Source organism: Poecilia mexicana, unplaced genomic scaffold, assembly GCF_051168715.1.
Source record: "Poecilia mexicana isolate PSO_F unplaced genomic scaffold, ASM5116871v1 scaffold_4, whole genome shotgun sequence".
In the NCBI taxonomy this organism is placed as follows: domain Eukaryota; kingdom Metazoa; phylum Chordata; class Actinopteri; order Cyprinodontiformes; family Poeciliidae; genus Poecilia; species Poecilia mexicana.
The window spans coordinates 13,369,116-13,382,763 of record NW_028263373.1 but is presented as its reverse complement, the minus strand read 5'-3'; the positions used below and the strand labels follow the sequence as shown (position 1 = coordinate 13,382,763).

Sequence of the window (13,648 nt, the reverse complement as noted above, 5' to 3'; positions counted from 1 at the left end):
TTAGGCCGCTAGAAGTGATGTCTACGATTTCCTGAAGTGCAGGATAGGGAGGAAAGAAGATTTATGGTTTTTGGATGCTGAGCAAGATGATCTGACAATTTCGGGAAATGCTGATATGGGATTTTCATTCTCATTTTATTTTTGTCAGGTTTAGAGAGAATGGAGGAAAAAAATAGAGCCTTTCCTGTGGATGACACCCGTCGTTGGTGTCAGAGAGGACAGACAGGCAACAGTGGCTCAAATAACAATGTATTATGACCAAGATATTGAGACTTCAAATCCTCTCAGCTCACACAGCTTCACATATCCTTTCCAAAATCAGACCATAACCAAAAGGAAGAATATGAGAGTTCTGGCTGGTATTGGAGATTTTTCCATGGCTTTGGACCAGTTTAGCGTGACATAAATCATCCACCTCAAACTGGTTATTTTAACAGGATCAACGACTCAGCGTTCCAGTCCTTTACTATCAATGAGTACCTACTGAAGTGGTTATAAAAGGTGTATTAAGATGTTGTTAAGTGCTTTGAGGAGCCTCAAAGTGGACCTGCTTCCTTGAGGTCTTAGTTTGGAGGTTTTCTCAGCATATTTGATTTGGAAAAGACCAAAGAGGAGACAAGCTACTCGTCAGGCCATCTGGTCTGCGATCTTTCTATTTCAAAAAGCCATTTTGGCCCTCAGTACCGACAGTACGAACAAATAAAACCAGTTTGGAGCTGCAAATGTGACATGACCTTTAAAAAAAAAGATATTGTATGTGATTAATCATTGCATTGGATTTACTTTACATGTGTGTTTTTGCAGAAAAGAGAGTGGATACATTTTCTTCCAATGTTTGCTGATGTCTGTAGAACATTGTGTAAAGAGGAGCACATAGTTTAAGCTAATGGCAAAAGCAGTTTTCAAAAGTATTACTGGTATGTTTAGTGTCTATTTTTTAATTACTACAATTAACTCTTGATAAAAATAAAAAAAAAGAAAAACTGCTTAAACTTGCATCTGTTGCTATTAAAAAAACATTAGTTGGTTCTTTATGATTTTATTAAAAGTCATTGAAGAAGGTCTAAAAATCCACTTGCAACTTGAATCACAGGATGGATGGATGGATGGATGGATGGATGGATGGATGGATGGATGGATGGATGGATGGATGGATGGATGGATGGATGGATGGATGGATGGATGGATGGATGGATGGATGGATGGATGGATGGATGGATGGATGGATGGAAATCAGTTCCTTCAGGACCTTCTGGTTCTGGTAAAGTTAATAAAATCCACTGTGGTGCCAAATGATCTGAAACACTCAGTGGGACAAAATAATCAGATCACATGCCTGGAGATGACATGTCTCTGTTTTCCAACCACCAGACTGGATCTGATGCCTCGGCTGGTTGTTAAAAAACCTTCTCACCTTAAAGAGATGCACCTAGACGAATGGAGGAGGGACTGAAGCAGTAAAATGAGATGGAGCTGACCCGTCTTGACTCCTGCCTTTAAAAGGGTGCATATTTAAAACCTGAAAGAGGATCTGGCTTAGTTTGGCTGTGATATACACTGTTACCATATATTAAACTCTTCTTCATAATTTATTTACCCCAACTCCCACCTTCTCCATCTGTCCACACCAGGAAGCTTTATAGTATTATTAAAGTCAAAAGGAGAGATGACAGAAAAATGCATCAAGGCCCCCCTGCATTTTAATATCAATACGGTAATAAACACCGAGGCAGAGAGCTCGCAGGAGAAGAGTGACTATAAAACTCTGCATTGTCTAATTTATGAAAGACATAAAGAAGGTAACAAGGTGAGGTTTCCACTCCTTCGGCAGAAGTTTCATTGCACAACAGAAAAGCTTTTGACAATGTAAACATTTTTTTTTGAGTACTGATTAATCTTTTGACCTACTTGGTACTTTTTTTTTTAACCAAAAATCAAGTGAAAGTGTAGAAGCAGAGTGTAAATATAACCACAATGACTTTAATGTGAATCAAGGAAAGCAACTTTCTGATCAAAATGCAATAATTTACTGACCTAGAGGAAGAGTGAGCCCTCGTCCAAAAACAAAAAGATTGTTTTAAAGTGTAAAATATACTCTACTGCAGCACATTTACCCCAGTGATGGACCGCAATGTTCCAAGAGCATTTGTTTTGATATTCTATATTTTTGGAAATTTTCCATGTGTGTACATCCTGGTCTAAGTTAACCGCTGACCTGGGAAAGGCTGCAGAACAATGACCAACTTTCTCAGTCTGAACCATCACAACCTGCAGCTCACTGAGGCTCAAGGTACCTGATAAAAGGCTAACGCAGAGTAAGCAGCAGAAAGCAGCGCCCTCTCCAATCCTATAACAAACGCAGGTTACCATTTAAACAGATTAAGAGCTCAGATGTGTGAGAGGAAAGGAGCAAAGTCAAATGTGACGCATTGACTAAATATGCAATTTATGCAACTGTAAGAATATTAATGTTTTACTTTATAGTTTCCTACCTAAAAATGCAGATATAATGTTTGCCTAAAGAAAACAAAGAAGAAAAAAACTCCCACCCAGCACGTGGATCACTCAGGAAAGTATCAGAGATCTGATTCAGTCAACCTGAATCTTCTCTGCCTTGATGCTTGTCTGCTTTAACAAGAGGCTATTAATCAGCGTTGTGTGTAGTGGAAGCGACTCCTTTAACTGTTGTACCATAAAAATCTGTCACACTGCGAGGGCTGAGCATGTGGTTCCGATAAAGAGATGAAACGGGTCTGGAGATGAGATCAGCCTGAGTGTCAGACAGGTGGAGGTAAAAGGCCACGAGTCCAGGGAATTCAAGGCAACGTTTCAAAGCGCACAAAGCTCAAGATCAAGGATCACTTGTCCTTCAGCTGAGCTTGTTGTAAACTCAACATCAAACCCATGTCTTCAACATGTCGATCCAGCTCACGGCTCGTCTTTCATCCCCCCCTCATCTGATCCCCTCCTTCCTTCCAGCCCTCGACAAGTGCCCACTTCCAAGTGTACGTGTGAGGATGGAAGAGGCCCCACGAAAGCCGATTGCGTTTTAATAAAGTTTATTATGTGCAGGGAGCTAATCCTCAAGGGTAATCTCTCCTCTCCAGTCCTAAAGGAAAGCTGGATTACTCACTTGCTATAATCCCAATGAAATTGTTAGGATTTAGCTTGCCGTCCACAACAGATGGCAACAGGCTTTTTCCTTCAACCTTGGATGGTTTAAGCCCCCATTTCTATGTGTAACAACCCGATCCTCCTTGCCTCTTGTTCCTGTAGTCTTGGTCAAAACAAAAACAAGATCTGGTATTCCTGAATATGCTCAGCAACACGGGGTAAAAACATTTGTGACTTAGCCTGTTTGTTTTGAACCTTTTTTTACGGAATAGGTTTCACTTCATTGACCAGTATGACACTTTGTTGTCACAACTGTTTGGATTTCAGGGGTATTTTCGACACCAAGACATAAAAAAATAAAATTAAAAAGTTGATACGGTCCAAGAATTGTTCAAATTGACTGACAAAGACTGGAAGAAAGACTGAAGAAGAGCTACTCATCATCAGTTTGCAACATTTTTGTTTGTTAGTTAGTAACAAAGCCCAAAAACTGCAAATAATTCAGTTTAACGATTAAGACACAAAACACAAAAAAGCAAGAAACATATCAAAAATAATTTTATTGATTCAGAGTGGCAAATATAAATTTTATGTGAGATGACTAACAAATCAAGCTTTTTCTGAAACATTTTCCAGTGTGAACTTTTATCATTCCACAGCACATCAGCAACCAGTTTATCCACCATGTGGACTAGGAAGTGTAGTCTTTTATTCCAAGACATCGGATAAATGTCATTGAAAAGCAGAGAGATGTACCGAGATGCTGATCTCCTCAGCTCAAAGGCTGAGCGGTCCTCTTACAGTATGAGACGACATAAACCAAATTAAGCATCGAGAAGGCTGTCTTAAAACAATTAATTTTAAATAAACACTTTGAAAGATAAATAGGTTTAAGGTGGCTAATGTTCAAGACAGTTTACTATTCGCATGACTAACCGAAACCATGTTTATAAGTAATCTTAAAGGGGTTATGGAAGCATCATAGAGATGTAACACGACCAAAAGGTACGAAAAGAGGGGAGAACATTTTAGCTAAAAAAAAAAAAAAGAAAAAAAAGTGGATTTGATTTTTCTTGATTAGTAGAGGGAAAACGGACAAAAACAAGTTATCTCTGAAGGAGTTTCAACATCCCAAACAGGAATGTATGGAAGTATACATTTACTGTATCTGCACAAATTTTACTAACCATCTCTCTGGAATAAATCTGGAAGCTACTTGAAGTACCGTCTTGATTTTTTTTTTTTAAATTGAAGCAATTCACTACTAACCCAAGACATCCACACTGACAAAGTTTTAAAAATAAAAATCATGTTCCCACATCTTGACAAATTCCCTTTTAACCCAGTGAAAGTGAGATGCTCAGGTGAAATTTTTGCACATTTAGTTCAAGGCAGAGCGAATTTAAACCTCCGTCTCCTGAGGCGGCTTCTAAAGAAAACGCACATGGCTAGAAGACACGTGAAAGAAAGGGCATAAAGAAGGACACACAGGCTAATGTCTAGATCTGAGAAACCGATGGTAATCACAGACATCCAGTGGCCTTTGTGGTCAAACTCAGCCTCCCTCTTGAAATATTGCCCTGCCAGCTCTCGCTTTTTCAGCCCCTTTCCTTGGTGAATTGAATTCAGCTCATTGAAATCATCCACTGGCTGTAGGCCCACCATGCCGAGTCCTGCGTCCAGCTCCATGCCGAGGCTGAACGCTGGGCGGGGCTCCTGCTCTACTTTTGTTTGCAGGGTGCGTTGCTTAACCAGGCTGGAAGCGGCCTGTTGCAGAGCCTTGGCCTTGAAATGCTGGTTCACAAACGAGTCGAGGTCCACGATGTCTTCCCTCCGCGGACGCAGCCTCATCCCGATGATGCTCGGTATCCGGTGAGTCCGCTGGTGGCCGCGGTCGCTAGCTGCAGGCGCTGGATTTTCCTCCCCGCCTTCGTTGTCCTCCTCATACGCCTCCATCTCATCCTGTGGTCCTTCTTCTTCCTCTTGGGGTCCCTCGTCTTCCACCCCTTCTTGCACAGATGATGGCGGCGGAGATGTAATGGGATTTGAGGCTTCCCTAACTATTCTCTCTACATGTCTTTGACCCAGTGACTCTTGCAGCTGACGGGAATGTTTTGCCCTTTGCGTTTCCAAAATCCTGTCTTCATCCTCAAGATAATCTGAAACAGAAAAAGACATTTCAATAATTACTGCCTTGCAGTGGTTTCAAACACTTCAATATGCATCCTCTGTCTGTGATAACGTTGATGGCTTGGACAGAACAGACTCTCTGATCAGTCCGACGTAGAGCTGTGACTTTCTGAAGCTCTTGAACTTTTTTGTTCTTTCCTAAAAGAGAAACCACTAGATTAAACAGTACCTGTTAGGATGCGGCTCGAGGAGAAGTGGGACCCGAGGAAGGGAATAACCTGCGCCTCGTTCCAGCTGTGCTCTCCGTTGTCCTTCACCGTGTGGCAGGATGGACACATTTCCGGGGACGGCCACTGGATCTTTGGGAAGAAAGGGTCTTCACTCAAATCACCTGGTGGGGATGATCACAGACAGACAGTATTAAAGCTTAGCATAATCTCAGTCACACAGGAGAGAAAAGAGAAGCAATAGCTAAGAGATAAATGCATTGATAAAAGAAAGACCTGAAATTTGGGAGAATGTTGTGTGCATTTTTCTTTAAATTTCACAGTTAATCTGCTTTTCTCTAGTCAAATACAATGCATTATCATCAGTTCTTATTGCTTATTTTTGCTCTTTTTGTTAATCAACATGTTATATATGTTATATTGTGATAGCACATGTGAGCATTTTTTTTTTAGAGTTTTATTATCTGGTCAAAATGTTCCACATATTTTAAAATGAACTTCGAATACAAACAGTAGCAAAACAAATAGACAGACTATACAAGAATGTGTATTTAAACATCTAAGTAACAATGTAGGGCCTTTTGTTGCCAGCTGCTAACATCTACATCACAAACGTAGACTCAAGAGCAATTCAGCTAAACTAAAATGCCTGTTTTTAGACTGTGGAAAAAATCCACACATGCACAGAGGCAAAATCCGCACAGAGCCGATTTTCTTTTCTTGCCAAGAGGCAACATTGCTAATAATCGCACCATCAGTGTCATGTTCCTGTTTATTTTTTTTTCTTGCTTAAGTCTTGCTGAAGAATTTTGAGCAAATGTGAAAAACTGCAAAATGTTTCTGAATTAACATCTTAGGAATAAGAAATATTTAAGAATTACTACAGAACACCTTACCTTCTATACAGATACAATCCGTATAAAACAAAATTTTAAATATTTTTGATACCCACCATCATAATTTAACTTTTCAAGTGATACATCTAATTCTAGTTTTACTCTAAAAAAACCTAAATTATTTCAATAACTACAGCAGATTAGAAAAAAAGAACAAAGTTTTGTTTCCAGGTAGCCGCTTCCTCTATTGTCACCTCTTTCCCTCTCCTTGTTGACTGAAGGATTTAAGTGCATTGAGGACGGGATGCAATCTGTGGTGAACCCATTACATCTTATCCCAGAGCTCGTAAAAACTAAGTGCCCATATGCATATGTGAATGTATCCGTTTGAGTGTGTATATGTAAATCACCCGTCAGCGTTTGTCTGCATGTAATCTATGGATTGATATTGTGTGTGTTTGTGTGCGCGTCTGCGAGTGTGTTCATATGACAGGGTCTAACAATGATCGATGGGCTTCTGGGGGTGTCCCAGTGGGAGGGATGGTGAGATAATAGATGTTACCAAAGTGGACAGCTTCTCCCCTCAAACAAACACGCAGCTCCGCTGTTTTCAGGCGGCAGACCTCTGTGCTCCGAACCACCTGTCATGTTTCTCCACAGACCCCTGAAAGCAAACCCTAATCTTCAAATTGAAGAAGAGGGTGACAAAAACTCAGGCGGGAGCTGCCCTTCTAATGAATTGGAAACTTTCTCCTTAAATGTGTTCGTGTTTGTAGCCGCTGCACACCTACGACCAGATTGGCAGAACAAACATGAGCAACACGCACGCAAAAGTCAAGCTTAAAAAGATGCCACTGTGCACAAGGACACACAGAAACACACACAATGAGGGCAGCATCCAGTAATAAATTGCTTGTCACCAGCAGGCCATTGTGTGTATGCGTGTGTATGTGTGTGTGTGTGTGTGTGATAAAAGAGAATAAGCAGAGCAGCAGCAGGTTTGTCACTTTACAGCGCTGTCAATTTACATCCTCCACCACCTCCAGATTAATCTCAGTCATGTGTGTACGTACTCTGCATACAGTGCTTTACATAAAGGATACATCAATTTTATTGTACCTTGGATTGACGGCTGCTGGTACGCATGCATGCGTGTGCGTGTGCTGCTTCTTAGCTGGTGTTGGTGCATGTTTCATATGCCTCCCCACCTCCTCCTTTATTCTAATGAGGCGCCATGTTTGGGAACAGAGTGACTTCAGCGACTCCAGCGTCACTGACATTGTCACAGGAGCCTGTTGCCGAGCGGCCGTCAGACCCAGGCAAACGTTTTCATAAATATGCATCGTTGAACGAGCTTCATCAGCACTAAGCTGGTGAGCAAGAATCAATTACACCACAGAGTAATGCGTAATAATGTAGATGACTGCCAGGATGTATGACTGATGTCCAGAGCAAAAACTTTAAGGCGTCTCTAGTTTTCTATAGCGCGGAAGTTATACAATCCTTAAGATTGACATGAAAGCGTGGTGTTTGTGCTCTGACTGACCTCATATAGACAGGTGTGTGCCTTTCCAAATTAAGTCCAATCAACTGAATTTACCACAGGCGAACTTCATTTAAGTTGTACGGATAATGAGTGGAAGGAGCTCAATGTTGACCTTCGTAGCAAAGGATGTGAAGACTTACCTAAATGTGATTTCTTAGTGTTCAATTTGAAAAAATCTGAAACTTTTTCCCACATTGTTGTAATAGGATAATTGTATTTGGAATCTTTAGGGAAAACATTAACTTAATGCAATTTCTAATAAGGCCGTAACATAACAAAATGTGGAAAGTGAAGAGCCGTGAATGCTTTCTGGGTGCACTGCACCCGCCAGCGAAGGCAGCCGGTCCTGCTGCTGGAGAGCTGGTCTGTCTGCAGAAATGTGTCCCAGTCTCAGCTGTTGACATGCAGCAACAGGACGGAGCTGCCTCCAGTCTTAACTCAGCTGCTGCAGGACCCCGGGCCCTGGGGCCTCTTTGTTGCCAGCTAAATTAATTGTCCAGCCGCTTTACAAATAGCTGATCTTTCATGCATGGCTGCTTGTAAAAGGAGGGGCGGGGAGCCGTGCTAAAGAGCTCCACTTCAGGAACAACAGGAGAGGAGGGGTTGCCTGGGTAGGGAGATGGAGTGTGCTTGTCCTCAGGGAAGACGCCGCCACTCACTGAAACAAACGCAACCAATTCTGTAATTCCCACAGCCTCTCTGCTGCGGACCTCGCAGCTGACCCGCCTTCACAAAGGCGGAGAGGATGTTCATGAGCTGCTTTGTTGGTGGGCGGGGCGGGGTGTAGCAGGGGAAGCGCGTGCGGCGTGTGTCAGGGTGGTTGCCACCTGCCGTCATATAACAACTTGGGAATAGTGAGTGTGTGTGTGTGTGTGTGGGCAGAGCTGTCTCTCCTCAGGGAGCTATCCAGCAGGGATGCAGCTCTATTGCTTGTCAAGCGGAGGCTATGAGTCCCAGGAGACGGTGAGTGGAAAGAGAGAGGAACGACAGGCAAAGAAAGATGGATGGGTGGAAGGAGGACAAGCTGCATGGTGTTTAAGTGTCAGGGGAGGAGACATGCATAGGGGCGGGTGTCCTTCTGTGTCCTGCTGTCCAGGACACAAACCATCCCAGGGAGGGGGACAGCAACACACAAACAAAAGATCATGATTTAACAAAGTAGGCTGTTAATGACATAGTTGTTCTTAATGAAATCATACACAGGCAGAGAGGAAGGGATACTTATCAAAGTCCACTTTCATAATGAAGAATAATTTGCTGGAAGAGCACAAGTAGTTAATATGAAGCGCATATAGAGGGGACATTAAATACAGATACAAAGAAACCTGCTGGTGACCAGATAAATTATTAGAATGATTAGCAATAACAGGTGGACCAGTCAGAAACTAAGTAAAATAAATAGATAAACTGGTGTCGTCATCTCCAGCTAAGCTACTTTAAATCTGTAAAGTGTGTTAAAAATGAAGTTAGAGGAAACAAAAGACGCCATTGAAATGGCAAGAGGATTTTCTGCAGCATGTTGAGATAAGTGTGTGTTCATGCAGGTTAAATGACGGTGAGAGAGAGAGTGAGACTTCAAGGTGATAACATGAAGGTTTCTACAGGAAAATTGCTCTATTTTACACTGTTGTGCTGAACTTTGCAGCACAACAGTTATGAAGTATTCTCATTAAAATATTAGGAAAACCATGTTTTTATAGTGCCGTCTCACATATGAACGGTGTAACATCACCTGTTCCCAATGCTAATAATTAAAATCTGGTCAAATCAGGAACACTAAAATAACAGATTTTTTAATGCCGTTTGTGTCATTTGGTTTTAAAAGAGAAATCTAAAAATTTCTTTTAAAAAGACATTAAAGTGGCACAAAAATATCTTTATTGGAAATGAACTATACAAAATTCTGACTTGTGCATCTTTATAGATGAGGAAACTTCTGACACAAACATAAAAATACTTTCATCCTAACTAACTGAAGGACTAACAGTCACATTCCTGCACAGACAGCCAGGGCAAAGTCTGGCCAGATGAATAAGAAATGGTTGGAAAGTTTTCAAACAGTAGTGGGGGTCTGCAGGGTGATCAGTGGAGGGGCAGAGCAAAGGCAGGAGAAGGCCAAGAGGGGGTCGGAGAAAATGGGGGGGGGGCTGAAGCAGCTAAAAGTTGGAGGACTAAGACGGGGATGACAGCTGGTGTCTGATCTGGGGATCCATTCTTCTTCCCCTCACCCTCCTTTAGTCCAATTAGGACCAAGTGATCTTAAGAACAACCCAAAATATTGGAAGGTAAAACTTCTGATCCCAATTGGTGTTGGAAACAGGGAAATGCAGGATGGGAAAATGAAAAGGCAGGAGGTGAATTGGTGAAAACAGGTGCAACATCAGTTTTAAGTGTCTACTTTTCTTTACAGCTATAAACCAGAGACTTATGATTTCTACTAATCTGGTAGTAAAGAGTTAAGATCATAAAGAAACATTAAATAAAAATAAAAAAAAACTGTAGGCAACATCTGCTAGCTTTCATATTTTTCAAACTACTGGTACTTTAAACCTAAAAATAATTAAAATGTACAAAACAAAAAAGGTTTCCACAATGCTAAAGCCCAGAAATCTGTACTTGCTTGAATCACCTCTAGTTTGAATGGATTCTCCAGCAGATGGTGTGAATTCAGCTCTTCCAGTTTTATTGGAGCAAAAATACAGCTAAAATATGGAGGACATCGTCTTCCAAGGACCAGAGAAGCTCTGGCATCAACAGTTCAGCTGCTGTGGCGACTCTTACCTGCAATTCTGTTATTGACTCGATTGTGACGGTACCACAGCCACAGGACTGCTGACGGCAGCGAAGTCACCACATCCAGACCCTCCCTCGCCATGTTCTCAAAATGCTCTGCGCAATATCTGCAGCCGAAGAAGTTGTGGATGTAGTTTCTCATTGCTTTTAGCACCTCCTTTGGATCTGGAGGAGAATAATGAGTTTAATCAGTGAGGTCAAGATGAGTACTTTGGTTTCAGAGGCCAATTTTATCCTTCTAACTTAGCATCCACTATTTTTTAAGACATTAGTGACTACAGCCTGAACACCAGTGAGTCTTCCCATGAATCTGTGGGCCTACAGTGACAGGCAGCTGGGTTAACACCATATTGAGGTGAATAATCTCTGAGAATGGGATAACCCAATCTGCAGATTAAATGTCGTTAACACTCTGTGTGAATGGTGGCCAGGCTGCTGTCTCAGGACCTCAACAGTCCAGAAACATATTTCCCCTTTGTCATTTGCTTTTGTTCTGAGCTTAGCAGGCCCTTTAGATGAATTAGCCACAGGTCGGGGTGTGCACAGAGACCGGCGTGTGTTTATCAGGTGCTTAGAAAATAAAGACAGTATTGGCACCTTTGTGTTATTCGCAAAGTGTTGATAGAAAATCCCTCAAATGGTAACAACATGTGGAGGAAGTGAGCACATGCACTCATTAGGATGGCGGCCTTTGGGGGTCCAGATGGACACCCCTTTTGACCGGTCCATCTGCAGGTCTCATGATGGTCCATAAACCTCGGGATTAACCTCTACGTGAATCTCATGGGTGTGTGTGTCTGCGTGTGTGTGTGTGTTTGTTTAGTGGGAGATTAAGGTCCCTGCCAGGAGCAGAGCCTCTGGTCATCTGCCCGTTTTATTACCCACTCACATTCCTCTAATCTAATATAATCCCTTTTCACACAGTCCCAATTAGGCTCAATTTCAGATGTTATAAAATGACACAACATAGGAAAATTTTAATAAGCATCAAATATGAATCCCGATAAATCTTCATGCTTCCTGATGTGTTGCACTTTTTCAGCCCTCCGCTGACTTGGCAAGCAATTAAAAACAGAAACTTTTTTATTCACAAAAATGCAAAATGTTTGCACCTGAGTCTCCAGTGTTGTTGGCCTGGACGGTGAGAACGTGGAAGAGGGTCCAGACCCCACAAGGATAACGTCTAAAGTGGGGTTGTGAACCTTGGCAGCCCACCCACCTCACTCCCTCAGGCAACGCAGCGTCTGGAACCTGAGAGAAAGGAAACGCAAGGAAAAAAGGAGAAAAGGAGAAACTGAGTAAGAAAAATAATCTACAATGGTAAAGTTTAATAAATGGAATACGATAAGGACTTTCAAAAAGTCATGTTGCAATAATTAGCAAATCTGCTGTCACAAATTCTTCCATTTTGTTAGCATTTGTAAACTTGCTATGCAGGTCTAAATGTGAGGAAATCAACAAGTTATATCATAAGAGTGTGTTTACCACTTTTGATGCGCTCCGAATGTGAATAACATGTTTGTATTGGGATCATGATCAAGGAGTCCAAAGCATTCAAAGGGTACATCAGTTTTGTCCCAGCATCCCCATCTCATTTTTCCTCCATATTTACACATGAACCAGTCATCTGAGATCTCATTTTCAATGTCCTGAGTGCCATAAAATGTTCAAATAATTATTATTCAAATCATAAGAACTCATGTTGTCTCACCAGTTTCCAGCATCCAGCATGCTGAGGTGGAGGACTCTTCATCAATGCAGACAGAGCATTTGCATGATGTTGCATAATGTCATAATTGTGTCACTGCTGCAGCTCTGTAAATAATCTAGTTGTTGTATGCTATGACTGCAGCACACTTTTTCCAACATGTGCAAAACATCTGCAGCTGGTGATGAAATTAAGTATGATACAAGGTTAGGTGTGTACAAAAGTGATGTTGGAACGTAATTTTCTACAAGTTCATTTTCCTCCATCGCTGCAACACAAGGTAGATGTGCAACCAAGATACAATGGTTTAAGGATTACCATTCATTCTATGATTGATCCAATATTTCCTTGATTGTATGACATTTTTTTTTGCAAAGATGGATTTCTATCAAGTCCAGAAAACAAAACAATAAACTTGCTACAAGATCTATATCTTGATGGTTTGCATTTCCAAAATTGCATTTAACAAATACCCCCTTTTTTCTCTTAACATTCATGTGGTCTTAAAAAGGAAAAATACGTCTTATGCCAGTTGTTTATGTTGCTACAGATTTCAACAATCTATAATTTAAAAGTAAAAGTTTAGGGTTTTTTTTTAAGTGAGTTTACTGCAGATTGTTGCTTTGACATGTTAAAAAGGTGTCTCCTTCAGAACAAAGGGAATTTACAGTTTCCACAGAATTATGAGAATCCTCTACCAATTAAAGCGTCTCTGCAGGAACTCCCAACCTGTTTGACTTAATGAAGGCCGTTCCACGCAGTTTTCCCCAATCAATGAGAAGTCAGACTCAGGTTAATGGCTCGACCCACCGCTAATGAACAGAGGATATCCAGTTCTCTAACCAAGAGCTGCAGCTGAATCAAACAACATATTTTCTCTGACATAAAGTCGTTTCACTCGCTGTGCCGCATCGCCATCACTGCAGTGACTGACAGGATTACTCTCTTGTCAATAGTAAAGATTTTGTGTGTGCACGCTTGCGTGTTCATGCACAATCCATTTCCACTGAGGTGAAGTCTATTCATACCTTCCCATTGATTCATTGATCCATTGATTCGTCTGCTAAAAGCTAATGATGTAAGTAAGTGACTCTTTCAATTTGCAAGGGGCTGCACACTGGAGGCATGCAGGCTTCACTCCAAAAACAGATTCCCAGATAGGAATTAAAAGGAATTAAGGATACAAATTTATCTTCAGAAATCTAGATTTTGTTCTCCTGCATGGAAAGATTTCTTGATATTTCAAATATGATAGGTGTAGGGTGTGAGTATTTTCTCTGAGGTGACCATGCTT

At 41.3% G+C, this 13,648-nt stretch overlaps 1 protein-coding gene across 1 annotated transcript in view; it reads right to left on the bottom strand.

Moving 5' to 3' along the window:
* Nucleotides 1–3,659: 3,659 nt before the first annotated feature.
* The window catches only part of qsox1 (quiescin Q6 sulfhydryl oxidase 1), a 29,225-nt gene continuing 19,236 nt past the window's right edge, over nt 3,660–13,648 (bottom strand). Inside the window, exons 10-13 of the mRNA XM_015006075.2 lie at nt 11,759–11,897; nt 10,635–10,811; nt 5,474–5,635; nt 3,660–5,273 (exon numbers count right to left, since the gene is read on the bottom strand). Coding sequence (XP_014861561.2) covers nt 4,501–5,273; nt 5,474–5,635; nt 10,635–10,811; nt 11,759–11,897 — 1,251 coding nt within the window. The 3' untranslated portion in view covers nt 3,660–4,500. The remainder of the gene's footprint in view (nt 5,274–5,473; nt 5,636–10,634; nt 10,812–11,758; nt 11,898–13,648) is intronic.